At 42.1% G+C, this 18,586-nt stretch overlaps 1 protein-coding gene across 4 annotated transcripts in view; it reads right to left on the bottom strand.

Moving 5' to 3' along the window:
* HEATR3 (HEAT repeat containing 3) overlaps positions 1 to 7,095 on the bottom strand; it is a 36,443-nt gene extending 29,348 nt beyond the window's left edge. For 3 of the 4 annotated variants that reach the window (XM_060084745.1, XM_060084747.1, XM_060084748.1), the window contains exons 1-5: positions 6,780 to 7,095; positions 6,464 to 6,636; positions 4,624 to 4,711; positions 2,614 to 2,726; positions 277 to 386 (exon numbers count right to left, since the gene is read on the bottom strand). In XM_060084745.1, the coding sequence (XP_059940728.1) occupies positions 277 to 386; positions 2,614 to 2,726; positions 4,624 to 4,711; positions 6,464 to 6,636; positions 6,780 to 6,914 (619 nt within the window). In that variant the 5' untranslated portion in view covers positions 6,915 to 7,095. The remainder of the gene's footprint in view (positions 1 to 276; positions 387 to 2,613; positions 2,727 to 4,623; positions 4,712 to 6,463; positions 6,637 to 6,779) is intronic. The other variant, XM_060084746.1, reaches the window with a different exon arrangement.
* Between the last annotated feature and the right edge of the window lie 11,491 nt (positions 7,096 to 18,586).

The following is an 18,586-nucleotide window of genomic DNA, read 5'->3' as shown; positions in this document are numbered from 1 at the left end:
TGGGAGATGAAAGCTTCAAGAATTAATAAAGCCTTCTAAGAATGGTAGTATACTAGAAACCACATATGCTCACATAATTACTTTCCTCCCTCTCAGGGTCAAGAGCAGGAAAACTACATGAGTAAGTAAAGCATTAATCACAGACTTTAAAAGATTCAGAATAGAACTCAGCTATGCATTTACATACAATGAGAAAAAAATCACTCCTGTAGAATAAACATGCTATGTCTGAATAAAAAATTTTGAATAAGGCCACACATACTTTTCTTCACTTACCTACTGAAATGGCCAGGTCAACATTGGTGGAAAACCTACTTAAATACTTTAATATAATCTCCAAACACCCTTCTTTGTTGAATATAGATACTGCTCTACTACTGCATTCACTAAATTGAAGGGGGGAAAAAAGAGTTTTACTATTCACATTTTAACATTATCAACCACAGAAATTCATGAAAAAATAATTAGGCTTTGTAAAAGAACCAAAGAGTTGTAGTCAAACACCCACCATTTTTATAGATGAAGAAACCAATGCCCATTCATAGTCACTGTGCAGGAACACAATTGGCTATCTGTATTTTTATTTCCATCACAGTAGGATCTTTTAGCCAATCTCTTTACCTGCACGCCAATTTCCTTACAGGAGGTTAAAGATGGAAGAGAGCTTAGAAATCATTTACTTCAATTCCTCATTTTGTGGATAAGGAAACTCAGACCCCAAGAGGTGAAGTGATCTGTCCAAAGATCACACACTTTGTTACTGGTGAGTCTTTGGGTCCAGCTTACTTGTCTTTCCACTATATCACAGTAATAATAAATTAAAGTAAGGATAAAAGGCCTTTATACTTATTACACTAACAGTACAAATTTAAAAGAAAGCAAAATTAAAATTTTATTCATTCCATCTAGACTGTTACAATTTTAACAGAATTTGCAGTCTGCAACAGAGAAATTGTTAAAATAAATATTTTTGAAATTATACTACTTTTTAATAAAAGAATCAGAATTAATGTTATCAATGTTATTAATTAACATATATGCTAAATATAGGGTAAACAGAACTAATTATAATAATTTTATCCCTGATTCCAGAGAATATTCCTCCAGACATACCATATATACACATGACAGACTAACAGCTAACAGAGCTGACTAAATGATTAAATTCAATCCTGCTGTCTAAAGATAAACTATTTTCTGTTTGTGTAACCATCTCTCCATCCATCCATCCATCCATCCAATCTAGTTACTGCAACACTGCTATGAACCCCCCCTCAAGAAGCCCATAGTAAAGTCAGGTATAGTCAGGAAAATAAAGCATAAACGTGTTAAGATAATGGGCACTCAGGAAAGAGAGATCACTGTGGAGACCACTTTTTCAGGCACTTTTCAAAGAAAACTTTTTTTAAATTTCTGAGTTCAACAATTTATATATTAAAGTTATCTGAAAAACAGCACCCACTAGCTTGCTTGAATATGGCATTTCCTCAAATCTGATCTCTCCAATTTTCCTGGTGGAATGCATCCACTAGTTTAAAATGAAATCACGGGGGGGACGGATACATTGGAGGATTGGGACTGACATATACACACTACTATATATAAAACAGATAACTAATAAGGACCTAGTGTAGCGCACAAGGAACTCTCCTCAATATCTCTATAATAGCCTATATGGGAAAAGAATCTAAAAAAGAGTGGATATACGTATATGTATAACAGATTCACTTTGCTGTACACCTGAAACTAACACAACATTGTAAATCAACTCTACCCCAATAAAATTTTTAAAATAAAAACAAAAACTAAAAAAAAAAAAGAGAGAAATCATAGGCAAAGTTGGATTGCTATGTAGGCAGCTTTCTAGGATCCAACTTAACCTTGTATTCTATGAAGTACCTGTGCTTTAGGTCAGAAATAATCATCGCTGCTGACTGAAAATAAGGAAATGACAGATTCTTGCTAGAATCTGGCTAGAAATGTGAGACAATAAAATGGCATAGAAAAAAATGCAGGTTGTGTTTCCAGCCATCTCCATTCCTAAAAGCAAGCCCACGCACCCCCACCCCTACTCCCACCCTCCCCCGCCCCGGGCCACTGTTACAATGATGGAATGGAGCGTGGCCTTCTTCCTACTGGGACCAAAGGAGCTCTTCTCGGGCATCTACCTCCCTGTCAAGTGGCACCTGCCACGGCAGAGGAGTGAAGCACCCACTGAGGTCTGTGGTCCCTGTCTCATTCCAGATGCCAGGCCAAAGCAGCTACTACACTGGAGCCTGGCTGGCTTTAAGACAACTGCTCCTTAAGGTACACGGGTCGTGGGGGAGGAAGGAGGTGCAGTGGGTACTAATGGCCATGATTCCTCTTATTTTTGTCAGCAGCAATGACTGGAGGGAAGAGCTGTAAAGCAAAAAAGGACGTAGTGATGCTACGAGGAAAACGGCTTGGGAAGGACAGTTGATCTTAGGTCACTTGATGGGACCTCCGACCAAGCACTAACATCACAGATTTACACGCCTACCAAAGAGAACAGAGATTCCTCTGCAGTTTAACAGAGGGAGCAGCAGCCTGAGTAGCACTGAAGCAGGAGGCTGCGTCTGGAAAGCATCTTACCATATATTCCACAGCACGTTCACGGCCTCGTTGGCTATGTTTTCAATAGAATTTCTGTTCTGATCTTTTTTTTCCTGTGGAGACATCTCATTTGAATCCAGTCCAGTACTACACTGAAACCAAATACCATGATTAGCAACTTTGTTCAAAAGAATAATTAAACAGAAAGACAGTGAAGAATCACAAAAAGTAAACATCAAAAATGATAGTGGTTGCCTATATGGGAAAAGAATCTAAAGAAAAAAATAAAAAGTGGATATACGTATATGTACAACTGATGCACTTTGCTGTACACCTGAAATTAACACAACATTGTAAATCAACTATACTTCAATAAAAATTTAAAAAAAAAAATAGTGGTTAACAAGCCCATCAAATTCTCATAAACAGTACAGTTCCTATAACCCTGCACCCTTCTGGCAAGAAATACAGACAAGAAAGATTCACAAGTCACTGTACAAACTGGATAAAAAGCATTTCACATTTTAAGTGAAAATGTAAAATCAATACAAAATATATTATCTAACGTGGTAAAGATAGTATATAAGACAAAGAAAAGTAACACATAATAAGAGCTAACATCTATACAGTACCTTCTATGTGCAAGGCACTATTCTAAGCACTTCATGTCTGTTAAGTCATTTAATCCTCACCACAAACCTATGAAGCAGATGAACTCTTATCCCTAATGTCCTGCTACAAATAGGAAACAGAGGTACAGAGAGCTTGCTGAAGGTGTAGCTTAGTATCCAGTGAAGTGGGATTCAGATCCAGGCTCCTGGCTCCGAAGTGGGTGCTCTGAACCACTCTGCAGTTCTGCCCCTCTCCTACAATCCACGGCACCCTCTAAAGCAGGCTTCTTAATCTCAGCACTATTGCCATTTGGGTGGGACGATTCTTTGCCGTGGTGCATGTGGCTGCCATGCGCAATGTAGGGTGTTCAGCAGCATCCTTGGCCTCTACCCACTAGATGCCAGTAGCAACCCCTACTCCAAAGCCATGACAATCAAAAATGGCTCCAGTCACTGCTAAATGTCCCCTGCAGGGCACATCATCCCTAGTAGAATCACTGTTCTAAAGGGAACAAGACTGACACCTCTCATCAAAACTGGATATTCTTTATATGGCCTCAAGTGAAAATTACCCATCAATACAGAATAGTGGACCAGAGGCACGGTGGAGGAAGAGCTCCTTAATCCCTGAACTACATCATGCAATAAAGGTGGCATGATTAAATCTGAGAACATAATCTAGTCTTCTCAGCAAATTCCTAATGTCTGTGCTTCAGCTTCCTCATCTGTAAAACAGGAATAACAATACCTGCCAAATAGGACTGCTCCAAGGAATAAGTGAAATAATACACAAGACAGCACCTAGCACATAAATAAGCAACCAATAAATACAAATTATTTTCATCGCATGAAGTTTAAAGTCTAAAGGAGTCAGTCTATAGTTTTATGAAGGTCTTTTCTAACAAGCAGTTAAATAAAGGTAGTGGGGACAAACTAGAGACTAGTATACATGATGAGATCAGTGTTTCCAGGAAAGAAATACAATTCCTATAGAATGTTTTGAGGGAAGACAAAATAACCAATACCAAAGTACTTAAAAAGTAAAACAGGGACTTCCTTGGTAGCACAGTGGTTAAGAATCCACTTGCCAATGCAGGGACACAGGTTCGATCCCTGGTCCGGGAAGATCCCACATACCATGGAGCAACTAAGTCCGTGCGCCACAGCTACCGAGCCTGCACCCTAGAGCCCACGAGCCACAACTACTGAGCCCTCGCACCTAGAGCCCATGCTCCGCAACAAGAGAAGCCACTGCAATGAGAAGCCCAGGCACCGCTACGAAGAGTAGCCCTGGCTCACCGCAACTAGAGAAAGCCCGCGCGCATCAACAAAGACCCAACGCAGCCAAAAATAAACTTATTAAAAAAAAAAAAAGGCAAAACAAACCCCCAAACCGTCTGAGTGTGTATACTAACAGCGACCTGGGAAAGTGACATACCTCCTTCAGCACTGCGACCAGCGGAGTCATGATATCCTTAGTCACCATGTCATCACAAACTTCGAAACCACCACAAGCACTGAGATTTCTACACAAGAAGTTTAAAACAGGTTTTACTTTCAGACCACATGTCACAAAACATATTAAGTGCTCAAGTTTGTTTCTATTTCTACCCATACTTAAGGTTTCCCTGAAGAAATCGCTTATGATTCCTGTAAGATGCTGCACAGCCAATCCACAGATCTCCACCTATGCTGATCCTTGCTCTCCATGAAGTAAACAGATGTCTCTGTCTTGTAACAGCTTAGTTTTCAGGACTGAGACGATACACAGGGAGAGGGAAGACTTCTCCTATTTAATGTGAATCAGTCATGGCCTGATCTTTTTTTTTTTTGGCCACACAGCCTGGCTTGTGAGATTTTAGTTCCCCGACCAGGGATTGAACCCGCACCCTCTGCAGAGAGAGCACGGAGTCCTAACCACTGGACTGCCAGGGAAGTCCCCTGCCTGATCTTATATGAAGGGAACTTTTCTTGGAATCAAGACTTCCAGGGTAGGAAGGGTGAGACTATTGAGAAAGACATTCCCTTGAAGCAATCCTGACTAAATTTAATTTTGACTGGAAAGACATTGCTTCCCCTCTGAGTGCACAGCACTGTGCTAGGCACTCAGGATATGAAGCCTCACCATCTCCCAGGAGCTCTCAGTGTGTGTATGCTTTGGGGGAAGGGGAGGGCTTTCCATACATGGTTTCCTCCATCAAGTGGTTAATCCCCACTCATCCCCCAGATCTCACCTCAAACATCACGCCCTTAGGGTTTTCTTCCCTGAACCCCCAGGTATACCTTCTCATAGCATCTTCTGTAAATATCATTGGCTGTAATTACACACATGTGTGATTAGTTGCATAATGCCTGCCTCCCTCAATACTGTAAGATCCATTAAGGACAGAAATTATGTGTCTTGTTCACTGCCACATGCCCACGACCTAGCCCACTGCCTGGTGCACAGCAGGCGCTCAATATATACTTGCTAAATCAATGAATGAAACAGAATAAATAAAGACAGAGCTATGAAAACAACAAATATTAACTTTACTCTTGCCCCCCCTACAGTCCGTTCTCTGCACAGCTACCAGAGTGGCCTTTTGAAAAGGTAAATTAGACCAGTCACTCCTGCTTAGAATAGGTCCTTTAGCTCTACACCACCGGATCCTTATCCATCTCTCCAGCCTCAACTCTTACAATGCCTGCCCTCCACTCTATTCGGCCACATAACCTTCCCACCTTCCCATTCTTTAACCATGCCAAGCCCTCTGCTGTTGCTGTTCCCTCTGTCAGGAATGCTCTTTCCCTTGTTTGTCCACGCCTGGCTCTAGCCTCCAGAGCCAGGAGGCTAGAGTTCACAAATGTCATCTAAAGATCACGCAATTTAAAGTAACTTCCCACCCCCAACTCATCATCCTCTTGGTTTCTCCATAGCACCACTTACGATCTAATGTTAGGTTTCACCTGTTTACTGGTTTCCTGTCTCCGCATCAACACGGGTTCTGTGAAGGCAGGGATCTTGGCTGTCTTGCTCAATGTCCTGCCTGCTCAAAACCTACCGCACCTAGAACAACTGGCATTTATACTGGGGTCCTCCGGAGTCTGAAGCCTGAGTTCAAATGCCCCCTCTGCAAATAGGAGAGCCTCTGCAGTTCCCGGCCCTCCCGAGCTGCCGCAGACAAGTGCACTGAGGATGAAGCCGATTAGCTACGGTGCGTGGCACACAGGAGGCGCCAGCTGGACGCCGTGGGCCCGGATCCGAGGCACCACCCCGGACTCCATTCCCTGCTCACCTCAGTGCGCCAGCCGCCGTCTCCCTCACCGCCAGGCTGGGGTCGAGCAGCAGCGGCCCGAGGCGTCGCACGGCGTCCCGGCGAGCCAGGCCCGGCAGCGCCGGCCGCTGCTGCACCAGCCGGGCCAGCCCCGCGCAGGCGCACTCGCGGACCTCGGCGCTCGGGTGCTGGAGCTGCGGGAAAGAACAAGTGTCAAAGAGAGAGCAGAGCGCACGCGCGGGGGCGCGGCGGCAGGGGCGTGTGGCGTTGCCGGGGGGCTCCGCGCGAGGCCTGACCACCGCCCTTCCCCGCGCGGCCCGGCGAGCCCTCGCCTCACTTTTTCTAGCAGCTCCGCCGCTGGCCCGTCGTCCTCCTCTGGCTCAGTCCCGTTCGCCGCCGCCGCCTCGGCCTGACAGTCGCCCGTAGGGGAGAACTGAGGTCGCTTGAAGCGTTTCGTCCGGCTCTTGCCCATGGTGAACTGCCCTGGCGGGAAGACCGAGAGAGGAAGGCAACAGCAAGAGGGTGGAGTCTGCTCAGCTGGCAGCAAAATCTTGCAGTCTAGGGGTCTACGCACTACTGTTCAGCTGGGCCCGATGACGGCCGGAGCCCACATGGGGAAGCAATGCGCGTGCGCGTGGCGTGTTGGCGGCGGAGGCGGGTGGTGGCCAGCGCGGGGAGAGCGCAGGCGTAGAGGGGAGGCTGGGCGGGACCTTGCGGAGGGGCGCGTCTTATGGGTTTTCTCAGGAAGGGGAAGGCTGGATTTGAAGGGTAGAACCGACTCCGCCTCCCACCAGCTAGTGACATTTATCGTTACTGAACTTGCCAAACCTTTATTTCCATAATAATCAAATGCGATTAAGGATACCTAACTTGCCAGGTTATTGTGAGGCTTAAAAAATATTATGTAAAGCGCCTAACTCCAAGCCTGATGTATGTATGTAGTAGGTGCTCAAAAAATATTAACCACGATTTTATTTTGTGCCTAGCACAGCTCCTGTCATAGACAAAGTCCCTATTTGATGGACTCCCTAAGAAGTTACTAAACCTTCCTGCCTCAGTTTCCTCATCAGTGAAATGGGGATACCAATAATATATGCGTAATGGAGTTGTTATAAGGATAAATGTGTTAATGTGTTTAATATGCTAAGAACAGAGACTGGCACATAATAAGCACCATATAAATGTATGGTTGAAACTTTCATTTAACAAATAACAAAAGGATTCTTTCACAAATATTTATTGAGTACCAGGTACAGTGCTGGGCATTGGGATAAAACAATAACCAAGACAGATATGGACCCTGTCATTTGTCTTTGTCCTTATGGAGTTTACAGTTTAGTGAGGAATGTGTTAAATATATAATTATTTGAGTATTTAATTAAGTTGTGGTAAGTACTCAGAAAGAAGGAAAAGTACAGGAGAATCTCCTGTAGTCTTTATAATTAACATGCATTTATGGAGCACCCAATAGATATATAGCTTTCAGGTCACCAATGTATGGGAGAGAAGTTCCATCCCATGGCAACCCTACCCTCAAAGAGTTGACTGTCTAGTAAAGGAAATGACTAATTACTATAGCATATTTTGGAAAATAATCACAGAGGTGTAGCTGAAGTTGTACAGAAGCTGAGGCCTATCAAAGACCAACTTTAGGCACAAGGAAAACTTGGAGCCCCCAGATATATGTTGGCGGGTTTTACTTCCTAGATCTCTCTTTTCTGGCTACTGATCTCCTAACCTCCGTAGTCCAAGCTACTATCTTCTCTTGTCTTGACCACATGGCCTTCTGGTCTCTCTTTTTCTACCCTCACCATCCGTTGAGAAGCTGGAGTGATTTCTTTCAGAATGAATATCTCTCCAACTTTCTCATATGCATTCCTTTGCTTGAACCCTTTCAATGGCTTCCATTTCTCGTAGGATGGGGATCAAAATCTTAGCCGGCTGCAGTGTCTCATCCTGGCCTGCAGCTTCATCTCACGTCACCTCCTGCATTCTGCCCTTAAGCCGCCCTCCAAAGGGCCTCTTCTGCCTTAGGCCTTTGGACAAGCCCCAGACCCCACCCCTGTCACGGTGAATGCAAGAGTCACTTCTTCATAGGTGCCTCCTCTGATTTTTATTTTTCCTCCTCTGATTTTGAAGTCTGAGATGGGTCTCCCTTGAGATGGCACATACCCTGTTCCTTTGCTTCAAAGCACAGTTCAAAATTACAGTTATAACTTAAATTTGTGTATAGTTCTACACAATTCTTATACCCATACTCTGCCCAACTGCACACTAAACCTTGTGAGGATAAGACTGCCTGTTTTCACACATCACTGTCTTCCCAACACTGGCCAAGACCTGGCACAAAATAAGCATGCCATTTCTTAAATGAATAGAGACCACATAATCAAGAAAGAGCAGGGCATGCAATCTAGACAGAATAGGGGGAGACAAAACAGATTCTTGCTATTTCTCTCACTGTGGGGATGAGCAAGAAAAAATAGTTCAAAACCTTAGTCGGGGGAGAACTATGGGATCTATTTCATTACTATTTCCTGTGAGAAATTACATTTCTGCTAAAAATGAATGATAAACTATTTAATGAGCTTAAGAGCTCTTCCAGGACCCACCTAAGATCATCAGTCTTAGGGGAAGCCCAGTGACCTTTAACCAGTCTAATAATCCAGGTTAACCAGGCATTTAAAAAAATCCAGCCAAGCAATGATTGACATGATCAATGTCAATGATCCAGCCAACCATCCCCTTTTCCTACAAATTATCATTGTCAAGAGGGAATTTTTGAATTAGATTGCTTAGAAGCCTCTTTCCTTTTAAGACAATAAAAATGCTTATAATCAATTATTTGCAGATAAATTTTGTTTTAAATAGGAACTAGCTGTTCTCTCAGACTCCTGTTTCTCCCCCTTCACACGTCTGTTGGGTAATCTTCCTAAAAACACACTCCGATCAATATTCATTGAAAACCTTTGACAGTCCCCTGTAGGTGCATAACTGAACCAGGTAGAATCAGGCTCAGACTTTTACATGACATACCTGTGCGGCCACAGCACCCTGCCACATGCTTCCAACACCTCATCTCTTGCCGGGGAGCCTCCTCACTCACCACAGAAACTCCCTTGGACTTTCCTTTACCCAGGCCTGGGGGCTGTATAGCTCAGCAAGCTTCCCCAGTACACCCTGGCATTAATTATTTCCATTTTCCTGATACACAGTCTCAGATCTACTTCCAGTTCCTCTGAGTGTTACAGACTCATTGTGAGATAGGAGATGTAAAACAAAAAGATGGCTGTCCTGTGGGGCCTGGCCTGTTGTCCTCCTGTCCCAGCAGATATTCTATCCTCAGCCCTCCGTGTACCGTTTTGTACAGTGCAAATCTACACCAGCGGTTCTAAGCAGGGGGGATGACTTTGCCCCTCAGAGGACAAATGTCTCCTGGGCAGCAGTATTGCCCTAGGTTGAGAATCAGAGAAATGTACTTTTGTTGAGTGACTATTTGCTTATTGGCCTAGACTCTATGAAGTTCGATATAATTTATAGATTGATAAATTGCAAATGATTTTGTCCTATTGAGAAGCAAATTATTTCTGTCTAGTAGAAAATATAACCTCAAAGAATACAATTTCATTGACTTGTAGGACATAAGCAATTTCATACCTAACCTAGCAATCTTTTTTTTTTTATTGAGGTATCATTGATGTACATTATGTAAGTTTCAGGTGTACAACATAGTGATTGATTCACAATTTTTAAAGGTTATATTCCATTAGTTTTAAAATATTATAATTTATATAAAATATATTCCCTGTGTTGTATAATATATCCTTGTAGCTTATTTATTTTATACATAGTAGTTTGTACTGTTTGGTGTTCCTTTTTTGGCCACACCGCATGGTTTGCGGCTTGCGGGATCTTAGTTCCCCAACCAGGGATCTAACCTATGCCCCTTGCAATGGAAGCAAAGGAGTCTTAACTGCTGGACAGCCAGGGAAGTCCCTAGTAGTCTGTACTTCTTAATCCCCTCCCCCCTTCCCTCTCCCCACTGGTAACTACTAGTTTGTTCTCTGTATCTGTGAGTCTATTTCTTCTTTGTTATATTCACTATTTTAATTTTTAGATTCCACATATAAGTGATACCATACAGTATTTGTCTTTCTCTGTCCGACTTATTTCACTTTAGCATAATACCCTCCAAGTCCATCCATGTTGCAAATGGCAAAATTTCATTCTTTTTTATAACTGAGTAGTATTCCATCGTATATATATACCACATCTTCTTTATCCATACATCTGTTGATGGACACTTAGGTTGCTTCTGTATCTTGGCAATTGTAAATAATGCTGCTATGAACATTGATACATTGCATGTATCTTTTTCAACTAGCGCGCTTGCGCGCACACTCTCTCCTCTCTATATATATATATTTATATATACACACAGGAGTGGAATTGCTGGGTCATATGGTAGTTCTATTTTTAGTTTTTTGAGAAACCTCCCTACTGTTTTTCACAGTGGCTGCACCAATTTACATTCCCACCAACAGTGTGCAAGGATTCCCTTTTCTCCAATACTCGCCAACATTTGTTATTTGTGTTCTTTTTGATGATAGCCCATTCTGACAGGTGTGAGGGGATATCTCACTGTGGTCTTAATTTGCATTTCTCTGATGATTAATGACGTTGAGCATATTTTCAGGTGCCTGTTGGCCATCTGTATGTCTTCTTTGGAAAAATGTCTATTCAGTTCTTCTGCTCATTTTTTAATTGGGTTTTTTTTTGTTTTTGTTTTTGTTTTTTTGCGGTATGCGGGCCTCTCACTGTTGTGGCCTCTCCTGTTGCGGAGCACAGGCTCCGGACGCGCAGGCTCAGTGGCCATGGCTCACGGGCCCAGCCGCTCCACGGCATGTGGGATCCTCCCGGACCAGGGCACGAACCCGTGTCCCCTGCATCGGCAGGCGGACTCTCAACCACTGCGCCACCAGGGAAGCCCTAATTGGGTTGTTTTTTTGATGTTGAATTGTTTATATATTTTGGATAGTAACCCCTTATCAGTCATATCATTTGCAAATATTTTCTCCCATTCAGTGGGGTGTCTTTTCATTTTGTCGATGGTTTACTTTACTGTGCAAAAGCTTTTAGGTTCAATTAGGTCCCATTTGTTTATTTTTGCTTTTATTACCTTCAGTTTAGGAGACAGATCCAAAAAAATATTGCTGCAATTTATGTCAAAGAGTTCTGCCTATGAACACAACATTGTAAAGCAACTATACTCCAATAAAAATTCATTTAAAAATAAATAAGATAAAAACCAAAAAAAAAAAAAGAGTACTGCCAATCTTTTCTTCTTTCTAGGAATTTTATGGTTTCCTAGCAGTCTTGTTTAAGTATATTTTTCCTCACTGAATAAATTTCTGTTCCTCCTTTTTACCAATTTTACCATCTTCCTGGTTCCTTCATTAAGGAACTGACAGATGCTCACTATACGTTTATTTGATGAATGAAAATTTAAACTTGTTGAAAATCATCCTTTGACGGTGTTTATTCATAAGGCAAGAAGGGTGTTCACCAGGTACTATGAAGCAAAAAGGCAGGTTACAAAGCAGCATATATAGTATAATCCCATTTTTGGAAAAACACACACAGAGGGAATACCTATGAAAGTATATATACCAAAGTGTCACCCGTGTTTAACTATAGGGGGAGTTAAGGGTGATCATTTAAATATCTTATTTTTCAACTATTTTATTTTGAGGGTTTTCTAGAATGAGCAGGTAGTATTGGCATAATTTTTTATTTATGTATTTATTTATTTTTGGCTGCGTTGGGTCTTTGTTGCTGTGGGCGGGCTTTCTCTAGTTGCGGTGAGCCTGGGCTACTCTTCCTTGCGGTGAGTATTTAGGGCACTACAGATTGCCCTAAATCCCATCTAACTCACTTAACCTTTGGAAAGCAACAAACGTTAAATGGTTTTGATCCAAACAGAGTGAGGGGAGAACATTTTAAGAGCATCCTATTTACCCGAAAGTCAACAGAGTCAGTTCTATCTCCTCGCCTAAACCAGTATTGTCAGTCTTTCTCATTTTAGCCTTTTTAGTGGGGGTATAGCTCCTGGAACCTTCAAACATTGCTGGTGGGAATGTAAAATGGGGCAACCTCTTCAGAAAACAGTTGAGTGGTTTCTTATAAAGTCACGTACACTCAGCCCATAATCCAGCAATCCCACTCCAGGTATTCCCACAAAAAATGAATATATCCACACTGAACTGTACATGAATATTCACAGAAGGTCTATTAATAACAGCCCCAAGCTGGAAACAATCCAAATACCCATCAACAGGTAAATGGAGAAACAAAAAAAAAGCAATGAAAAGGAATGAATTACAGATACATATATTAACAGACAAAAAGTCTCAAAAATATGTTTAGCAAAAGAAACCAGACAAAAGAGTACTGTATGATTATACTATGATGTCATTTATGTGAAACTCTAGAAACCACAAATCTAAAGAGCTGAACAGGAGTTGCCCAGAGCCAGGGATTGGGGATGGAAATGACTGGGAAATGGAGGGGATGGAACCCTTTGGGGTGATTGAAATGTTCTGTGTCTTACTTGTAGTGATTGTTACAGGGGTGCTACATTTATCAAAATCCATCAAACTGTACAGTTAAAAACTGTTTTTTATAATTAGAGCGTTGTTTTATGTAAATTAACCTCAATAAAGTTGATTTTTTAAAAAGCCTTTAGAACCTATCCCTGTTTTGAACAGTTCCCCCATATTCATTGGTAATAATAATGGGTTCCATTCCCTATTTGGAGAGTGAGGGTCCCATTGACAGTATTTATTGAGCCATCACTACATGCCAGACACTGCTCTAAGAGTTTTACACGTATTAAGCTATATAAACCGTCAACAATCCCATGTGACGTTAGCATCCCTAGTTAGAGATGAGAGAACTGAAGCACAGAGAAGTTAAGCTACTTGCCTAAAAGCACATGATTTGCAAACGACAAATATGGGACTGACCCTACACAGTCAGACTTGAGTTGTAATAAATGCAATACACTGTCTCCTAATGAGTTTGTTGGTATTTACTGAAGAGCTAGCAAACTGAGGAAACCAAAGGTTTAATGGGTAACACCAGATAAAGGGAGGAACCCAGAAAATGGCTAAGTATAAGAGCAGAGAAAGGGCTCCCAAATTGGGTAAAATGCTCTCTACCTGTTTCTCCACTCATAAAACGAACTACTCCAGCGAGCAAACTCATATTCATTTTGCTACCTCACTGAAAAGAAGTATTTATATATATACACAATTTGAAAAATCATAGAAGAACAACAGTCCCTTGCTTTACTTCTTCCCAACCCCAAGCCCATTCTAGGAAGCAGACATTCTCAACTCTTCTACCTGCTTCTCCTATTAGTATCTCCATACTCCCAAATGATAAGCTATTACTTTTTCTTATTTGTCAGTATCATATACTATTTCTTACCTTCTTGCCCTGGTAGGTAAGGACTTAGCTCTCCTGTACCCTCTCCCCCATTTCTCCTTCATCCAACAAAACTGTACCACAATTCTTGATTAAATCAGCGATCACTATCCAAATTACTAGGACAATGCAAATATTGCTCACTGCTAAACTTCTAAGAAGTCCACTAAAGCCAGTCTCTTTCTTATACAACCTTCATTTTTCTTGGAGTTAATAATTGCCTTTTTTTCATTATCCTGGCTTTCCATCAATCTGCCATTATTTTTTTCCAAATGTCTAACATCTTTGTCAACAGTATTTGCCATATGTTCAAATATACCCATTCCAGTTTCTTCCTGTGATCTCCTTCCTTTCCTCCTGCCCTTATCTGGACTGGGAATTCTCTAAGGATGCCACACAGCAGTCATACTGGACTTTTACTGTGACTTGAGTATTGGGTTCCCCATTTCCTTAGAAGCTGTTAATACATGAAGAGAGAGCAAAGGTGTTCACTGGGATAATGTTGTTTACTGTGGAAGCTCTTAACTGGAGTCACTTTATTTATTGAAAAAGTATTCTATATGCATGAGTTCACAAATGTAATCAGATATAATTTCAGAAACCCAGGCCTGGACCCTAGTTTGTTTTTTTTTCCAAACTGTTGCTATTTAAATTTACTTTATCTGATTCTTGATTCAGACAAACCAACTCTAAAAGAGACACTTATGAGGCGACTGGGGAAGTATGAGCTGAATATTTGATGGTATGAAATTATTGTTTTAGGAGCTTCCCTGGTGGCGCAATGGTTAAGAATCCACCTGCCAATGCAGGGGACACGGGTTCGAACCCTGGTCCAGAAAGATCCCACATGCCGCGGAGCAACTAAGCCCATGCGCCACAACTACTGAGCCTGTGCTCTAGAGCCCTCGAGCCACAACTACTGAGCCCACGTGCTACAACTACTGAAGCTCACATGCCTAGAGCCCGTGCTCTGCAACAAGAGAAGCCACCGCAATGAGTAGCCTGCACAGCGCAACGAAGAGTAGCTCCCGCTTGCCGCAACTAGAGAAAACCCGCGCGCAGCAGCGAAGACCCAAAGCAGCCAAAAACAAATAAAGAAATAAACTTTTTTAAAAAAAGCAACTTCTAGCAAGGATATACAGTATTTCTCTTTTGATTTACTTAATGAAGTTATAATAGACTTAGCTATTTTAGTTTCCCTACTGTTATTTACCTTACAAATCTTAGCATTTAGCCTTCTATCTTAAGAACCTCCCCATAAAACTAGATACATTACATAAGAAAACTTATGCCTTAGTGTAATTATGTACAAAATTTAAATACCAAAGTTAAGGTTCATTCACTCATTCAACCAACAGTAACTGAGCATCTTCCAAATGCCAGGTGCTCTAGGGTACTAAAGATACACAGATGACAAGGACTCAGAATATAGGGACTTTAAGAATAAGTCACCTGCCTAAGTGGTTAATGGAAGAACCAGGACTATGACCCAAGTCAATCTGCCAGGCTGGACTCTTCCACTACACATGGCCCAGAGACCCCTTACCTGGCAGATGACATCACGTTTGGTTTGAAGCAGCTCCCTAGTCCCTTACAGGGACGGGTCAACTCTCCTCAAAGCATGCTCTTTGGAACACTTCTGTGTAATATTCTGTAAGTCTGGGTCTTACTGGCAAGAAAGAGAAGCTGACTCTGGCCGATTAAACAGAAGACAGACTATCGAAAGGGTATTTGGTAACTCACAGGATTTTGGGGAGGTCTGGAGAGACCAGTTCAAGGCTAAACTTTTAGAAAAAAATGCCCAGACCCATGCCATCAAACTAGCCTGATGAGGAAACCGGAGCCACTACCACTGAGCACTACTAAGTACTCTGCAACAGAAACTTATCCTTATGGCCTCACCCTCGTCCCAAATGCAAAGGAGGGAAGTTTTCTGGGTTGTCTTCGGAGAGACTGGACTCATTCAGCTGGCATTCCCCACACCTAGCAAGGGCATTCAAAAAAACCTTGGTAGACAAATATCATGACAAATATCCAAATATCCAGTGTACGTTAACAGGCATTTCACAAAATGTCAGGGAAACAGGTTTCTCTACTGCAGGACCACTTGGAGCTTTTAATATGCTTTGGAGCACAGGGACTCTCTAAGAAGGTAAAATAGTTCCCAATCATTGGTGATCATCAAAACTTTATTTCTGTAACAGGTAACCAAGGATGGAAAAAGTGGTAGACTTTATGCTCAACCGCTCCCTCTCTTGGCCTCCCACAAAGTCCCAATCATGTGACTACTAAAAGCTCTTACTTCTGTGGTTCAGGAGCCCTCATCTCTCACCTGGACTATATAGCAGCAGTTCCCAACTGCCCTCCAGGGCATGGCGCTTCAGTCCACACAGTAGCAGTCATGATCATAAAATGCAAACCCAGTTAAGTCACTTGCCTACCAAAACACTTTGGTGGCTTGCCACTACCCTCACGAGACTCCCAACCCCAGATGCCTTACTTCCAGCCTCAGCTCTTGCCACAATTCCTCTCCAACTCCTCGCCACCAGGCAAGTTCAAGAACTGCCTCTGCCCCACCCCCCAGACTGACCCTTCAGATCAGAAGGAAATAACCTCTGTCAAGTTGTGTCTGGGCTGGCCCACTTCCTCTGGGCTCCTATAGCATCCCACACTTTTACCTCTCATAGCACTTAAACCACATGGTAACTGCTCAATCACTGGTCTGTATTCCCCCCAGGCAACAAGTTCTGAGAGTGCAAAAATTCTTCCTCATGCAAATACCCAGCAAAGCACTTGTCACTTAAAGGGCAGTGTACAAAGGTGATGAAAGAGCACACCTAAAACTTTCAGGTAATGGATATCCTTTCACTTTCTTTTTTGTCTCTCACACAGACTTGCATAGCACACAATCATTCACTAAAAACATCAATTTAAAAAATGTTTTGTGTTCTATGATGCAGATAAGTTTCACCTATTTTTAGTAGAAAAAGATAGAAATTATACTTACCTAATGTAAAGCATATAGAAAGTTTAGTCTGGAAAAAGAATGAGACTCAAGCTTCTTTGGTTTCAACAGGAGAGGAAATGATAGAGCCACTTTAGTTGCTGATGAAGGCAAGAGCATCTGTCAGCCAGAAGGATGCAGAGACTCAAGTCTCTACAAAATGCCCATCAAGAGTCCAGTTCTAAAGGAGAAAAGAGCCACTCAAAAAGCAGCACTGTCAGGCAGTCACAGCCTTAATGTTTTCAGTGAAGTTGCTTGAGAAAACACCTAGAATCACTTTAGGTTTCTTAAATCATTCTAGGCCAAACAGCCTTTCTCTTTGTATTTAATCCAGTATTCAGGAGTTTGCTTGATTCAAAAGATAAGCACAACTTCCTCCTGGCTATCTCAACTGAGATGTTGATATTAGGTAAAGTTGTAACAATGAGCTTTTCTGTTTTGTTCCTTTTTTTACTTTTAGTGTTTGGTTTAACAACTAGATTTACTGAGCACTGACTCTGTAGCCAAGCACTGTTTAAGTGCTCTCCATGAATTAACAATTTAATACTCAATATAAGATGACTGGTGATATACCTATATCCTATACATTATCTTCCTCTACCGAGATCGGCATTATACCCATTTTATAAATGAAAAAACTAACGTTACTAATTTGCCTAAGGTTACAAAACTAGCAAGTAGTAGATCTGAGATTAGAATCCAGTTTGGCATAAGAGTCTACATTTTTTTTTTTTTTTGCAGTACTTGGGCCTCTCACTGCTGTGGCCTCTCCTGCTGCAGAGCACAGGCTCTGGACGCGCAGGCTCAGCAGCCATGGCTCAAGGGCCCAGCCGCTCCGCGGCATGTGGGATCCTCCCGGACCGGGGCATGAACCCGTGTCCCCTGCATCAGCAGGCGGACTCTCAACCACTGCGTCACCAGGGAAGCCCGAGTCTACATTCTTAACCATACCATTATAATGGCTCATGACTTAAGTTCCACACACACACATATAAACATCCTTTCAATCAGAGTCAAGAGACTTGGTGTTAGTTGTCTTCACTAAGTCATGGGGACGTAAAGTCACTTTGAAAATCTAAGACTGTCTTCCCCACCTGTAAAGTTAGAGGACTAGACTCAACAGTAATTTCCTAACAGTGTGCAAGAGCGTATGAGAGAGTGAGGGTGCTTGTGATGAGAGGCTAACCTGGCAAGGATCCTTGGGCCATTTCAACCAGAGCACAGACTTTTTTGGAAAATGAATTGTTCTGTTAGAAGTAAAGGTATGAAAAATCTTTGGAACTGTAACAAAAGTTTCTTTCTTGGAGCCAATGGATTCCAAGTAGCCTGGCATCAGGAAATCCTTGAAAACCTCTCCAAGTACATGCACAGTATATGTACATACACAGACATATTTTTCTAGGGGAAAAGATTCAAGGATTTTGTAAATACAAAAAGTAGCTGATGATTCCAAAAAGGATTTAGGACACATAAAATCTCTCTTCAGCTTTATACTCTTGGAGGAAACTAGTGATCCAGGTTTGTAGAGATTAATTTTTGAGAAAACCTGTATTTCCTAATTAAACACCAAATATTATCAGACAATGATGAATAAGAAATATTAGAAGGGGACTTCCTTGGTGGTCCAGCGGTTGGGACTACACACTCCCAAT

The sequence above is a fragment of the Mesoplodon densirostris genome, chromosome 19 (assembly GCF_025265405.1).
Source record: "Mesoplodon densirostris isolate mMesDen1 chromosome 19, mMesDen1 primary haplotype, whole genome shotgun sequence".
Taxonomy (NCBI): Eukaryota; Metazoa; Chordata; class Mammalia; order Artiodactyla; family Ziphiidae; genus Mesoplodon; species Mesoplodon densirostris.
This window is presented reverse-complemented; position numbering and strand designations above follow the sequence as displayed.